This window comes from Atta colombica, unplaced genomic scaffold (assembly GCF_001594045.1).
Source record: "Atta colombica isolate Treedump-2 unplaced genomic scaffold, Acol1.0 scaffold224, whole genome shotgun sequence".
In the NCBI taxonomy this organism is placed as follows: domain Eukaryota; kingdom Metazoa; phylum Arthropoda; class Insecta; order Hymenoptera; family Formicidae; genus Atta; species Atta colombica.
This window is the reverse complement of record NW_017259321.1, coordinates 1,280,725-1,293,044: the sequence shown is the minus strand read 5'-3', so window position 1 is coordinate 1,293,044 and position 12,320 is coordinate 1,280,725. Positions and strand designations below refer to the sequence as shown.

The 12,320-nt window shown below is 31.3% G+C and overlaps 1 protein-coding gene across 3 annotated transcripts in view; it reads right to left on the bottom strand.

The window, feature by feature from the left end:
- LOC108688039 (pleckstrin homology domain-containing family G member 5-like) overlaps positions 1 to 12,320 on the bottom strand; it is a 110,918-nt gene that overhangs the window by 12,573 nt on the left and 86,025 nt on the right. For all 3 annotated transcript variants that reach the window (XM_018194117.1, XM_018194118.1, XM_018194119.1), the window contains 2 exons: positions 8,790 to 8,926; positions 1,217 to 1,293 (listed from right to left, as the gene is read on the bottom strand). In XM_018194117.1, the coding sequence (XP_018049606.1) occupies positions 1,217 to 1,293; positions 8,790 to 8,926 (214 nt within the window). The remainder of the gene's footprint in view (positions 1 to 1,216; positions 1,294 to 8,789; positions 8,927 to 12,320) is intronic.

The window sequence follows — 12,320 nt, the reverse complement described above, 5'->3', positions numbered from 1 at the left end:
TTCTAACATTTAATCAAAATAAACTCGGTATAAGTCTCATAATAGGGGCCTTTCCTCTAAATGTTGTAACTAATTACTTTATATTCCTAGTTAAAAAAAGAAATGTGCAGGATATGCTTAATCGTGTGTACTAAGAATTAAAAATAGATCCCTGTCTCATTGTTAAATCGAAACAACGCGTGGATAATATAAATTAATACACTGAAAAAGATGATGTTGTTTCAACAGCACTATTTTAATAAAAATAATCTTGTTGATTTATAACAACAATATTAATAAAACAAATAAAATTTTATTAAAACAAGAATAAAGCATATAAGTATTTATTTCATGGTGTTATTAAATTAATAAACTTATTTTCAATTAAGATAATACCGTTGATATCTCATTTTTTCAGACTAATTAAATTATTTAAATTATAATTGATTGTGTTCTTTATTAGTTTGATTTTTGTAAAAGTTCCTGGTCCACTAGGAAAATTCCCGCGGGAAAGTTCTCGTTCATGGTATCGACAGCGTTAAACCGATGATGCACCGTCGCATCTTGCTCGGTGCGGCTTTGTTTCTGCCCGGCGAATCGTTTTACGATTTGTCTTTGTCAGCTTGGCCGTATTGTTATCGCTCTACCAAGTCAAGGCTCGTAAAAGGATATAAACATATATTGTTCACAGAGATGCTAAAATGTTCGCTTCATCTCGCGAAAGAGCCTTCGAAAAAAAGCATCGGTGGGGCACAAAGATGCTCGTATTTGACGAATGATATGTCGAGGCTGATCTTTTACGAAGCATCTCGATACATCGTTTTTCCAGGTTAATGCAAATTGCAATATCTACGCAAGTTAAATTCTTCTTTAATTTTAAAGTCCATGTCACACACTATATATTGGAAACTGAAGATTGAAGATTAGAATTCAACTATATAATTAGAACACACACACACACACACACACGCACACGCACACACACACACACACACACACACACACACACACAATGGATTAAAATTAAGTATCTGATTGATTGAATTCTAATCTCTAAATTCTAATTTGCATTCCTCAATCTCCAATGCACAGTATGACATGGACTTAAGAGATCCTAAATAAAGTCCTCAATAAAGTCAAGTTAATTAAAAATTTGTGGGAGATGCGCTCTATTTAATTTAATTTTGTTGTCGCAGAGTTTAGTAGAGAATTACTTGAAAGGAAGTGAACTACTTACTCCACTGGCTTTCCGTAACAGCACGTTCTGATTTCCTCTTTGGTTGGGCGTTCGAGAATTCAATCTTTCATCTTTAACTGAAACGAGAAAGCGAGAGTTGCGGTTATTATGAATTTCTGTAGATATTTTCAATCGGATGGGCATCCTGTCAATTATTTTCTAATAATTTCAAGAAAAGTAATTTCTATCTAATAATAATTCCTATTAGTGAATCAGTATCGAAAATTTAAAACGCAGTAACACGCATTCTATAATTAAAAAACTTTAATTTAACGAAAACACTCTGCAAATAGATCGCGATATAAAATATGCAAGAGGATGCCAATCTTTTTTGTTGACGTTGCAAATGTTATTTTCATCGTGCATTGAATGAATTCGCTCTATATTTAAACGCCCGCAAGGCATGTGGAACGCTGCATTGAACTGCAGCAGGTTTGCAAATCGAACGGTTTTGTGTTATCGACGCGCGTAACATTTCTGTAATGCGTGAAAAAGTCGCGGGAACCATTTAAATCGTACGTGCCTGAGGCGGCCTAATTTTGCATTTTGAGAGCTCTTTCATAGCGATAGTCTGCAGTTCACGTTCGCATTAGAACTCTGCCTTTTCTGCGCGTAAAAGGATCAAAGGATCAAACGCATACAAGGGTCGCTGTATCATGTGTAGCATTAACTCTACCATTATCCGGGGATAAATGAATCACTTACATTTATCCATTGAATTAAAATTTCATCATCGTCTTATAAAAATAAAAATGTAAACGACAAAGCATGTGCAATTATTTAAAAATAGACAATCTATGGAAATGATTTTTGAAGCTCATTTCTGTTTATATAGAAGTTCTAAATTTCGAATTATTATCATATAGAATCATCATTTTCCAATACAATTTGAGTATTTATTTACACACAAGTAGATTAATAAATGAAATCATTATACGCTTAAGCTGGAAATTTAGTTACGCTGTATAGAAAGCAATTTTAGAATATAACTCCCACACACGCATTCGCAGTATGCTATAGATACAGCGCTTTAATTGCGGTCTGTTACATGTAACGTTCGCAATCGCCTTGTTACGGATTTAGTTTCGAATTTTAATCACCCGGAGTTGTGCATCATCGCTATATTACCTCTAGGACGCTCGTCGTACTAACATCTGGATCCTCATAGTGACCCGTTTGTTCCGGTTGCAGTTCCTCGGATATTCTGTAGTAGCAGAACTTTCTGTAGTTGGTTCCGATTTAATTTCATCGCGACGCAACAACTATTCATTCAGTCTCAGAAGATTGAATAAAAAAATATGAGAAAATCGCCGTGTGTGTTATTCTGATCTGACGTGATTCCGTCTGTTCATACGCAGAAAACGACGAAAGTTTTCCTCGTAGAGCTTTATTTCCTAACTACAGAGGGAAATGATAATCCTCATATTTCCGACTTGGGATTACCACGTATTTTCTCGGTATTTTATATAATTCTTTCTGAAGTTAATGAATTTCTTACAAATATTTTGTTACAACAGCATTGCTACATTGTTTGTTACGATAATTTTCTCATAGCTCTCTTTTTGCGATATTGATTAGGATTTATATCTATTTAAGTGTTGTATCGCACCATTCTTGCAATTATATTTTAAACTTTATTAAAATGTTGTTCTAGTCGTTTTATATAATTTATATAATTATTTATTTATTTGATTCATAATGTGTGCGCGCGCGTGTGTATGTGTGTGTGTGTGTATGTGCGTGCGCGTGCGTGCGTGCGTGCGTCGCGTGCGTGCGTGAGTGCGTGTGTATGTGTGTAAGATTCATATCTATAATTTGACGATTGTATATAATTCGTATTTGAGTATTTAAAATTTTATCTGTTTCGTATAATATGAAAATATTTAAAAAAATCAGAAAAATACACACATATATTAATACACAAACAGAATACATGATACATACAATTATAAATAAAATTCTGTCCTGAGATCTCTGACATAAATTATAGATTCTTTAAAATGTGAATTTTAGAATAAGCAGCATGAAAGTAATAACGACTATTGTCTGGCTATTGTCATTCATTACTACTGTCATTATTACAGAGTGATCAAAGAACGTGCCTTATCTGTGTGAGATCTAGATAGTACTAATATTACGTCGAGAAATTGCTTTAATAATATATGATATATCTATATTTTATACAACATTTATATATGAATTTATCCTTCCTTGATATTTTTAAACACGTTTAGAGAATGATAGCAATAAATAATACAGCATCGTGCCTGCCGTGACAATTTTATGAAGAACAGCTGTTACATTCATGCGTAACTTTTCTTTCCTCCAGGGAAACGTATCTCCTTTTCTCATTCTGGTTCATTAATTTTGCGCCACATGACAACGCGAGGTTTGCTTTTTCGCTCTTGAATAATATCGCATACTCTTCTCCATCACCAATCGTCCTGGCGCACGATTACAAAAGAAACCTGGCGACTTTCAGCTGCAGAGAATATTATTGGCGATCTGTCGATCGCGAGTGAGTGTATCCTGATTCCGAGTCCGACGGCGAGGAAATTGAACATTTTTCCGACACGGCCGTTGCGTATCGTCGTCGTATCGGAATTACGCTCGCTTGCATTTATATGCGTATATATTTCGATCCAAAACCGATTCCTGTCGCGCGCGAATATTTAATGCAGAATATTCGTATTGAACTTGTGAGATTACGCTGTTATTTCCAAAAGTTACAATATTCTTAAAGAAAGAAGAAAGCATCATTATATACTCGTTTCACAAAGAAGATTGCGAACTCGTCAAACATACAGTATTTCGAAAAAAAATAAAGAGGTCTTATTGATTTTATTTCCTAAAATCAATACTTATTATCAAGATTTGAATAGTTCTATGTTATCTGTACAGCAATGTTCTACGTGATTTCCCTCCATTTCAACTTGTATATGGCATTGTATATGGATTTGTATATGGCAAAGGTCTACATATATCGATTAAACTTGCTATACCAAACATGATGCATTGTTTAATAAACAGAAGAGAAGTTTCCGAGATTGTTCGTCTCCATATTTGATAATAAATGTTTCGCTACATTTTTCATAACGTTTGTTTAGAAAATATGCTTTTAAATAGAGAAACTAATCTATGTTAATAGGTTTATAGGTTTATAGCAAACTGCAATAAGTCGTACCTCCATTATTGTTTGAATCTTAATAAATTAAATTTAGATTTTCTCAATAAATTAGTTTTGGAAAATATTTATAATTTATTTTCTTGTTTTTTATTTTAATAAGTTCTATATTGATCTAAAAGTCCGTAAAACCCTTTCTCTGAAATACTTTATGTAAGAATATGATCGAGTTAAGGTATTACAATATGATTTTATATAATTCTATACGAAATATAATTTTATACGAAAGAAAATTTGAATTTTCAAGTTTAACCTTCTCATTCATGAGAAGGATACTGAAAAGTATCCCAAACAGGAAAAAGTTAAACTTGGATTTCGAAAATTGGATTCAATTCTTATTTTGTTTAAATTGTACGTTTGAAATTGTACACGGGATATCTAAAATAATGCCTACTAATCATATAATGCTATTCTTAATAAAAACTGAGTCGAAAAGTCTTTTTGTAATTTTAAAATATTTTTTTTTAGTCACCCAATGAGCAAAATGTCTAAAATTGTGACGTACAAGTTTTAAGATATCTTTAAGAGTTTTTTAAGAAACTTTTCAAAATATTTCATAAAAAATATTGAAAGATAAAGATCTTGAAATTGTCTTATATAATACATCGATTTTTATCCGTTTATTCGGCGATCTTTTGAAATTAATATCTCTTAACTATTGTGAAAATTACAAAATGGTAGAGGACTTTTTGATTCAGTTTTTTATTAGGAAAGCACTGTATGATCAGCGTTATTTCAGATTTACCTTATAATAACAAGATAGTAATAACAAGATAGTAATTGAAATTCTATAACTCTCTGATAACACGTATGTCTAGAACATTTTATTTTTGAAATTGATCTAATTTCAACGTCAAGGCATTGAGATGCTTTTTGGGGATATAAAACGTTGGTTGTTTTAAATTCCCGGCGCGGCATACAATCATGTAGCAAACGCGATGCGTTTCAGGAAAAGGTACATGTACACGTTATTCGTATCCATTCCATGCGGAGGCTTTTCATCGGATGTTCTCTCGAAATCACTCGACGGAATGTGTGACCTCTCCGCGTTGTACACGCACTCCTCTCTCAGGTTCAAATTCATCGGGGAAATGAAATAGCGGCGTTAAGTAACTGAGAAAATTTTCTATAAGAGCGTCGAGTTGCGTTTAGCCCTTCTATTGCCCGTCCCACTTTTCTTATCTTTTTTTTACCCTGATAGAGTTATGCAGATGTCATCCGCGAGCACATTTTGCTGCCCGTCTTTCTTTTCATTCCTTCTCCATGTGAACATTCTCTTTCGCTCGAAAAATACAACGACGAAATTTATCGTCTCAATAAATTATTGCATTAAACTGCATTGTTTGCATGCACATATAGTTGTGTTGCACTTCAAATATCCTACAGACACGGAAAAATGAGGACAGAGGCCATGAAGCCAGCATGAAATGGCCGGCTCTGGGCTTGCGATTTATTTATATGTATGTTCGAATGAATAAAAATGTGTTTAAACTCCTTGTGTGGACGCATTTTCTGCTCTATCTTTTCCCTTTATATTTTCCCTTTTACGGAATAGCTGCTATTTAATATGCAATAGTACATAAAACGATTAAGGAACTAAACGTTGTTAATAAGGATGATAATTAAAAGTTGCAATTAAAAAGAATAATTATAACAGCAAATGTATTTCGTGCAAGTCGAAAATAGTTCAACCGTCTGCAATGTTAAATTTATGTCAAATTATATCCAATTTAGGTCATTTTTTAGATTGTCATTTGTATCATTAATTTAACTGAAACAAGGAGTTAATAATTTATAATAAGTTGGAGCTTTTACGTTATGGATGATAGTTCAACAAGACAGAGCAAGTTAGAAGGTTTTAATTACAAATTAATAAGAGTGTTGAGGAAACTGCGCTTATTAAAATGTTCATAGTTGTTAAGCAGTTATAATATCACAAAGTTTGATAAACGTCTGACAGTTTTATACCAATAAGTGAGCAATTTAATAAATCAATGATTGTTTTAAAAAAGATCATGTTGGAAATAAGTCAAATTTTGGAAAAAAAAGTTAAAAAAATCATTGACTTATTAAACTACCCTCGCCGTTATTACGTATTTGACATAATTATGTGATAAAGACCGAAATATTTGTTTATTATCCCTCTTTTTGTATCAAGTAGTTGTGATTTTAATTGAGTCTTATATTAATTTTATTTTAAATAATTTAAATCAAGAAAATATACAGTATTATATTTTAATCTAATTTAATTTATTATTTACTAAGTATACACGTTAACGTGGATGTTGTTTATTTTGAAATTAACCACAAAAATGGATTAATTTACATTTTGACATACATGGAAATTAAAAATAAATGTTATTTTTAACTTAAAAAATTGGATTATCATTGCTCCTTTGATGTCTAACAATGTAAAGTGCAATTTTCGATTAGACGTGCAATTAAGAATTTGTTTGGAGTTATTAGAATTGTCTGTACAAAAATTAGAAGAAGTATGCAATTTTTAGAGAAAAAGTACACTCCTTTAAAGTATTTAAGAAAATACACGCACAGAAAGAAAAGAATTTTATCGGTTTGCTTCATCTACCAAGCTTTCATTATCCGTCTGACCAGACTGCAAAGGAGGTGAATTTAATTATTCATCCGTTCTTCATTATCTATTAACGATTCTTCGAAACTCTTGCCTGTCGTCATCGAATATCTTCGTTGCCTCAAGTCACCGGAAGACAATTAAATTAATCAAGGGAAACAAGGGAATGGTTTGTGCATGATCTATCATGATTTAACAAAGGCGTTGAATTATTTCACGCATCTAATCGATTAATTTTGCGGTTAAGCCGATTACATATAGCCTAATTAAGTAAATCTAACTGTGTAATAATAAGCGTTGTATATTTACCAATATCTTAAAAGTGAATAAGAAAATTCATAGAGTTTTAACTTGTCACAGAGGATATCTTCGGAAGCATTGAAAATTCTTCGAAAATTCTAAAAAGAATTAAGTTAAATAAAGATATAATGAAAAGAAATCTAATCAAATTAAAAAAAAAACTAAGTACTTTCTTAAAATATCATTAACGAAAAATGTCTTCAAGAAAGTTAAATCTAGAATCCATTTTGTGATATAAATATCACAAACTCCATTTTATGACATGGACATCGATAATTTACGACAGCTGCCCATATTCTCTCGAAAATCCAGACTTTCTTCGATGCGTATGATCCATTCGCGATTTATGTCACTCAACTTCGTCCGGACTGTGTGTCTATGTGGTTGTAGATTAATCAAACCTCGGGAATTCGCTAGACCATCTCATTCGGTACAGAATAATTGATTGTGCTCAATATTCGCTAGCCGCAAATGAGCCGGAGCGTTCCAATGCACTATTAATAATTAATTAATTACAGTAGTCGAAACCAAGCATTGAGTGGTGCGTCCAAAGGAACGTGTGAAAATTAATGTCAAACAGTCTGGACGATAATTATCGTTCGTCAAATACTACGATAAGACATAATCGCTAGCTTTACAGGAAAAAAAATTTTTACTTTTTTTAAATGTTTATATATTGTTGGAAATTTTTACTGAAGTATCTAAAAATTTAATTAATTTATAAATTTGAAAATGAATTGATTGACAATTTTGACCAAAATAATTATATTAGAACGCTTAAAACTTTTTGCAGCATTGTCATTAACACTTAAGCGTTCTATTATTTTAATGTAATTATTTTGATAATCCAATAAAAAAGTATTTTCAAATCTAATTAAATTTTTCGATACTATAATTATAAAACGTTCTTTCATGTACATTAATGTAAAATAAGTAAGAGTGCAAATTTCAATATTTATTATTGACCTAAGTCTAATCAGATGGAATAAAATATGACAGCAAGGAAGCAAAAATAGAGGAATCAATCCAGCGCGCATACATCGTCTGATATAATTAAATCCTCGGACAGAATTTGTTTAAATCCGAATGTGAAATAATAGAGTCCAACCGAAACTTTTGCCGAAATTAAACCGAAACACTCGTTTACATATAAATTTCAATCGAAATCGAAATCAAAATTAAAAAATAGTAATCCTATAAAGGCCATATGTATAAATGTGCCCATATACACTTTTTCTTCATAAATATCATAATTTATTGAAATAATAATTAAATTTTGGCCGAAATTTTGGTTGTGTTTGATCAATTTTGGCCAAAGAATATAAGTATTTATTTTTCATAAACATCATAATTTAATTATTGAAACAATAATTACACATATTAAAATTAATATTTATAAAGAAGAGTTACATGGTTTCAGTCAAAAGTGACACGTAATGAGCGTTCGTTTTCAGTTTTTTCTATAAAAGTTTCGGATTTTAGAAATAATGCAATCTCACCGATTACTCGTAGATGTTTTCCACCAAGAGTGGAAGCGTCCGTTGTCAACAGAGATAACGGCGTCGAGGAACTGTCCAGGACTTCGACGCGCGATAAATCGACGCCGCGACGCTCGCAAGCTGGACTCAGCACATCCCTATAACACATATAGCGAGTTAAATCATTTTCGTATCTTTCGACGGCAGAAATACTTCACAATATTTTCGTAACAAAATACAAGTTTTATTTTAATCTGCCATCCAAATTCCAAGACATTATAAAAATAACATAATCGAACTGCGTATCACAAATGTGATATAAAAACTAACGTTTGCGCTATATCAGTTAATTAAAAATAGAAAATTGCACGTTTCGAATACGTTTCGAAAAATTGCTTCCCTGCTTAAACCGCTATCATACTCATAATCATCGCAGTGATTGTAAAATAATTTATAAGCGACCACGATGTGAAGCTCTCGTCGAGAAATACGAATTTTAATTTTTGTCGAATGTGAATTTTACTTCCCACTACAATCTGTTCATCCGCGTAATCCCTGAACTTTTGAGAATAAAAGTATATAATTCAATTTTAGGTGCTTTTCAGTCGGACTCTACGACGATTAAAGAAATCTCTTTTAAAAGAGTTCGGACAAAATCCGCAAAGGAATATCCTGTATTTTAAAAGACTATTTCAACTTCAAGCGGAACGAGATGTAATAAATATATAATGAATATATATACTTAATTCTCTCTCTCTCTCTCTCTCTCTCTCTCTCTCTCTCTCTCTCTCTCTCTCTCTTCCAAGAATAAAATCGATCACATAATATCGTGCACTTATTTTTAAAAAGGAATTATATATTCTTCTATATATTATGCAGAATTTGTAAATTTACATAAAAAAAATTTCAAGGAGAGTAATTAATTATATAAGATTAAAAAAATGTTTAGAAAGAAAGGTTAAAATATTATAAAATTTAAAATTTAATCAGATAATTTGAAGTTATTTAAAGACAACAGATTATTATATATTTATTTTATATTTATAAAAAATTAAATAATTTTTTTAATGCAGAAAAATGTAAATAATTTTTTTTTTAGCAAACCTAATATTATGTTTCTTCAAGTAAACAATTATTATTCGTATCTTATTGTTCGTAGATATTTTTTCCAAAATTTAATTGTTCATTGTGCAAGTGTCTTATGCTAGATTGATTTTAATTCATCTCATTATTTCCGAAGATATCAAACATGTTTTTATTCGCAGAAATAACATTTCCGTCATTCCTTTTTCTTAAATCTATATTTTACTTTAAACTCCATTTTCTCTCTTTGAATTCGTTTCTATTTGTTAAAGAATGGCTTCCTTCTTTTAATATCATGCATTTAGTTTCCGGATGCACTTCTCAATTCCTTAAATGATCCCAATTTTAAAAATAATTCTGCTGTTAGTTTCGAAGCACTTAGTCGACTGTTATTTTTAACTTTTCATCTATTCCGATAGTCAATAATCCTCGGCTTGTTTCAATGAAATATTCTATCCGGCTTCCGCGTTTATTATAACTCTTAATAATGTTCCATATATCGTGCTTTCATATTAAGCGAAAACAAATTACGAAAATGATAAACTTGATTTTAACACGACAGACGAATTATAACAATGTACATATATCAACCTCGATGCTTCCTACGGACAGAATTAGATAATCAGAGATGGCGACTAAGTTGTTGCCAAGTCGAGGGATCAGAAATTGTTACGCCCACCCTCCGTCTTAAAGACTAAAACTTGCTATCCTCGTTTTCCATTCATCTCATGCTGCAACCACAAGAACTTTACCAACTTATACGAAATTATTGCCATATGCTTCTTGATGATATAAATCATTCAAAATTTCTCTCACTCACTTTCACTCACTTTCACTCATGGGAGTTTGTAAATTCATTACATAATTCCCAAAAAGACCAGAAATTACATAATCAATTAGCAACAATGTGAACAAATCAACAAAACAAATATCGACAAGCCGTCGATGTAATTCGATTTCCACAGAAATCATTTTTTACGTTCGATTGTAAATTAAATAAACAATCGAGAATTGAAGAGATTCACATGCGAGATTTATCGTTGGAATTAATTGTATTCTCGAATTATTTTTAATGTACATATTTGACAACTCTAATAAAATATTCATGACAGATATAATAATAATTTATCATTATAAAAAGAAAGCTATTAAATATCATAAATAATCCGTGCATATTAATATGTACAAAATCACAAATGTATTTCGCGATATTTTGTTTAAAAGAATAATTGAAAGACGCGATATTATAATTTTACATTACGTTTTCCGGTAGCCTAAAGTTTATCCGTCTTTGTTTCTTGTATATCCTGTATTCAGTTTTCCTAGAGGTCTGTTTCAAAAAAGAAAAGGAATAACTAATGAAATAATGGTGTAAGGTGAAACAAAGAGAATCTTCTCTTGAAGAAGGCGTATGCTAGACATTGACAGAGTAGAAATTTCGTCGACGAAATTTGAACAAGAGGAATAAGAAACTAATTTATTCATCCAAGCTTTATACAAACCCTTTCATTATTCAGCTTTGCTTTCGTACATTTTACATTGCGTCTTTCGTTCTTTAACATTAACTATAATATGTATAAATTATAATATGTATCAGAACAAAAGCTTTTCTTAGGCGGTCCCGTTTCGAAAGCGCAACTTAACCATTATTTTCGTCAAAATAATTGGTCTGATTTTCTAAAATAAATATATTTTATATGACGGTTTCATCTTTTCAAGCACGAAATTCTAATTAATCGTTTAAGTTGTAGATTTTATTGAAGCAGTGGGATGTCAAATAAAAAACTGGATGTTGCAATAGCGCCAGGGTCGAGCTAAAAATTCGTAGAATAAAAATTTCGAAGTGTGTCGATGCAAGTAAAGTAAACCGATGACGCAATGTCATGAAATCGAAAGCGGTGCACGTGGCTTGTTCAAAGTACTTAAAAGTCGAATCGTCATTGCGTTTGGCGGTCCGCTTTCCCAATATTTTTTTTTATTTCACATTCTACAGGCTTTGCAGCTTTCGTTTCAGCCATATAGAGTGGCACTTGCACTCGAATACCATTTTTTTTCAAACTGTTTTAAGCTTTCTACGTTTTAACATCAAATACTTTGTTTTTAATGAAATGCAATATTAATTCGGATTACTATGACATCAAAGTACTGCAAATAAAGCTTGCCCTAAGTCTTTTAAGTTCAATTAATGTCTATCAATGTAACTTTTTATCGTCATCTCATAGATTTGCAAAGTTAAAAATTGATTCTTTAACTTTGCGAATCAATTCAAGATTTTAAAAAAATAATAGGTAATGGAAATAACAATAATTATTTATATAAAACAGATATATATTATATATATATTAGGTGTACAATTTTGCTTCCGCCGTTTTTTTTCCGAAATTCGAGGCTTTATTGTAAAAAACTGATTATATATTTATGATTCGAAGTATTGTCCATCGCTGGCCACTACTTTCTCCCATCTTTCGG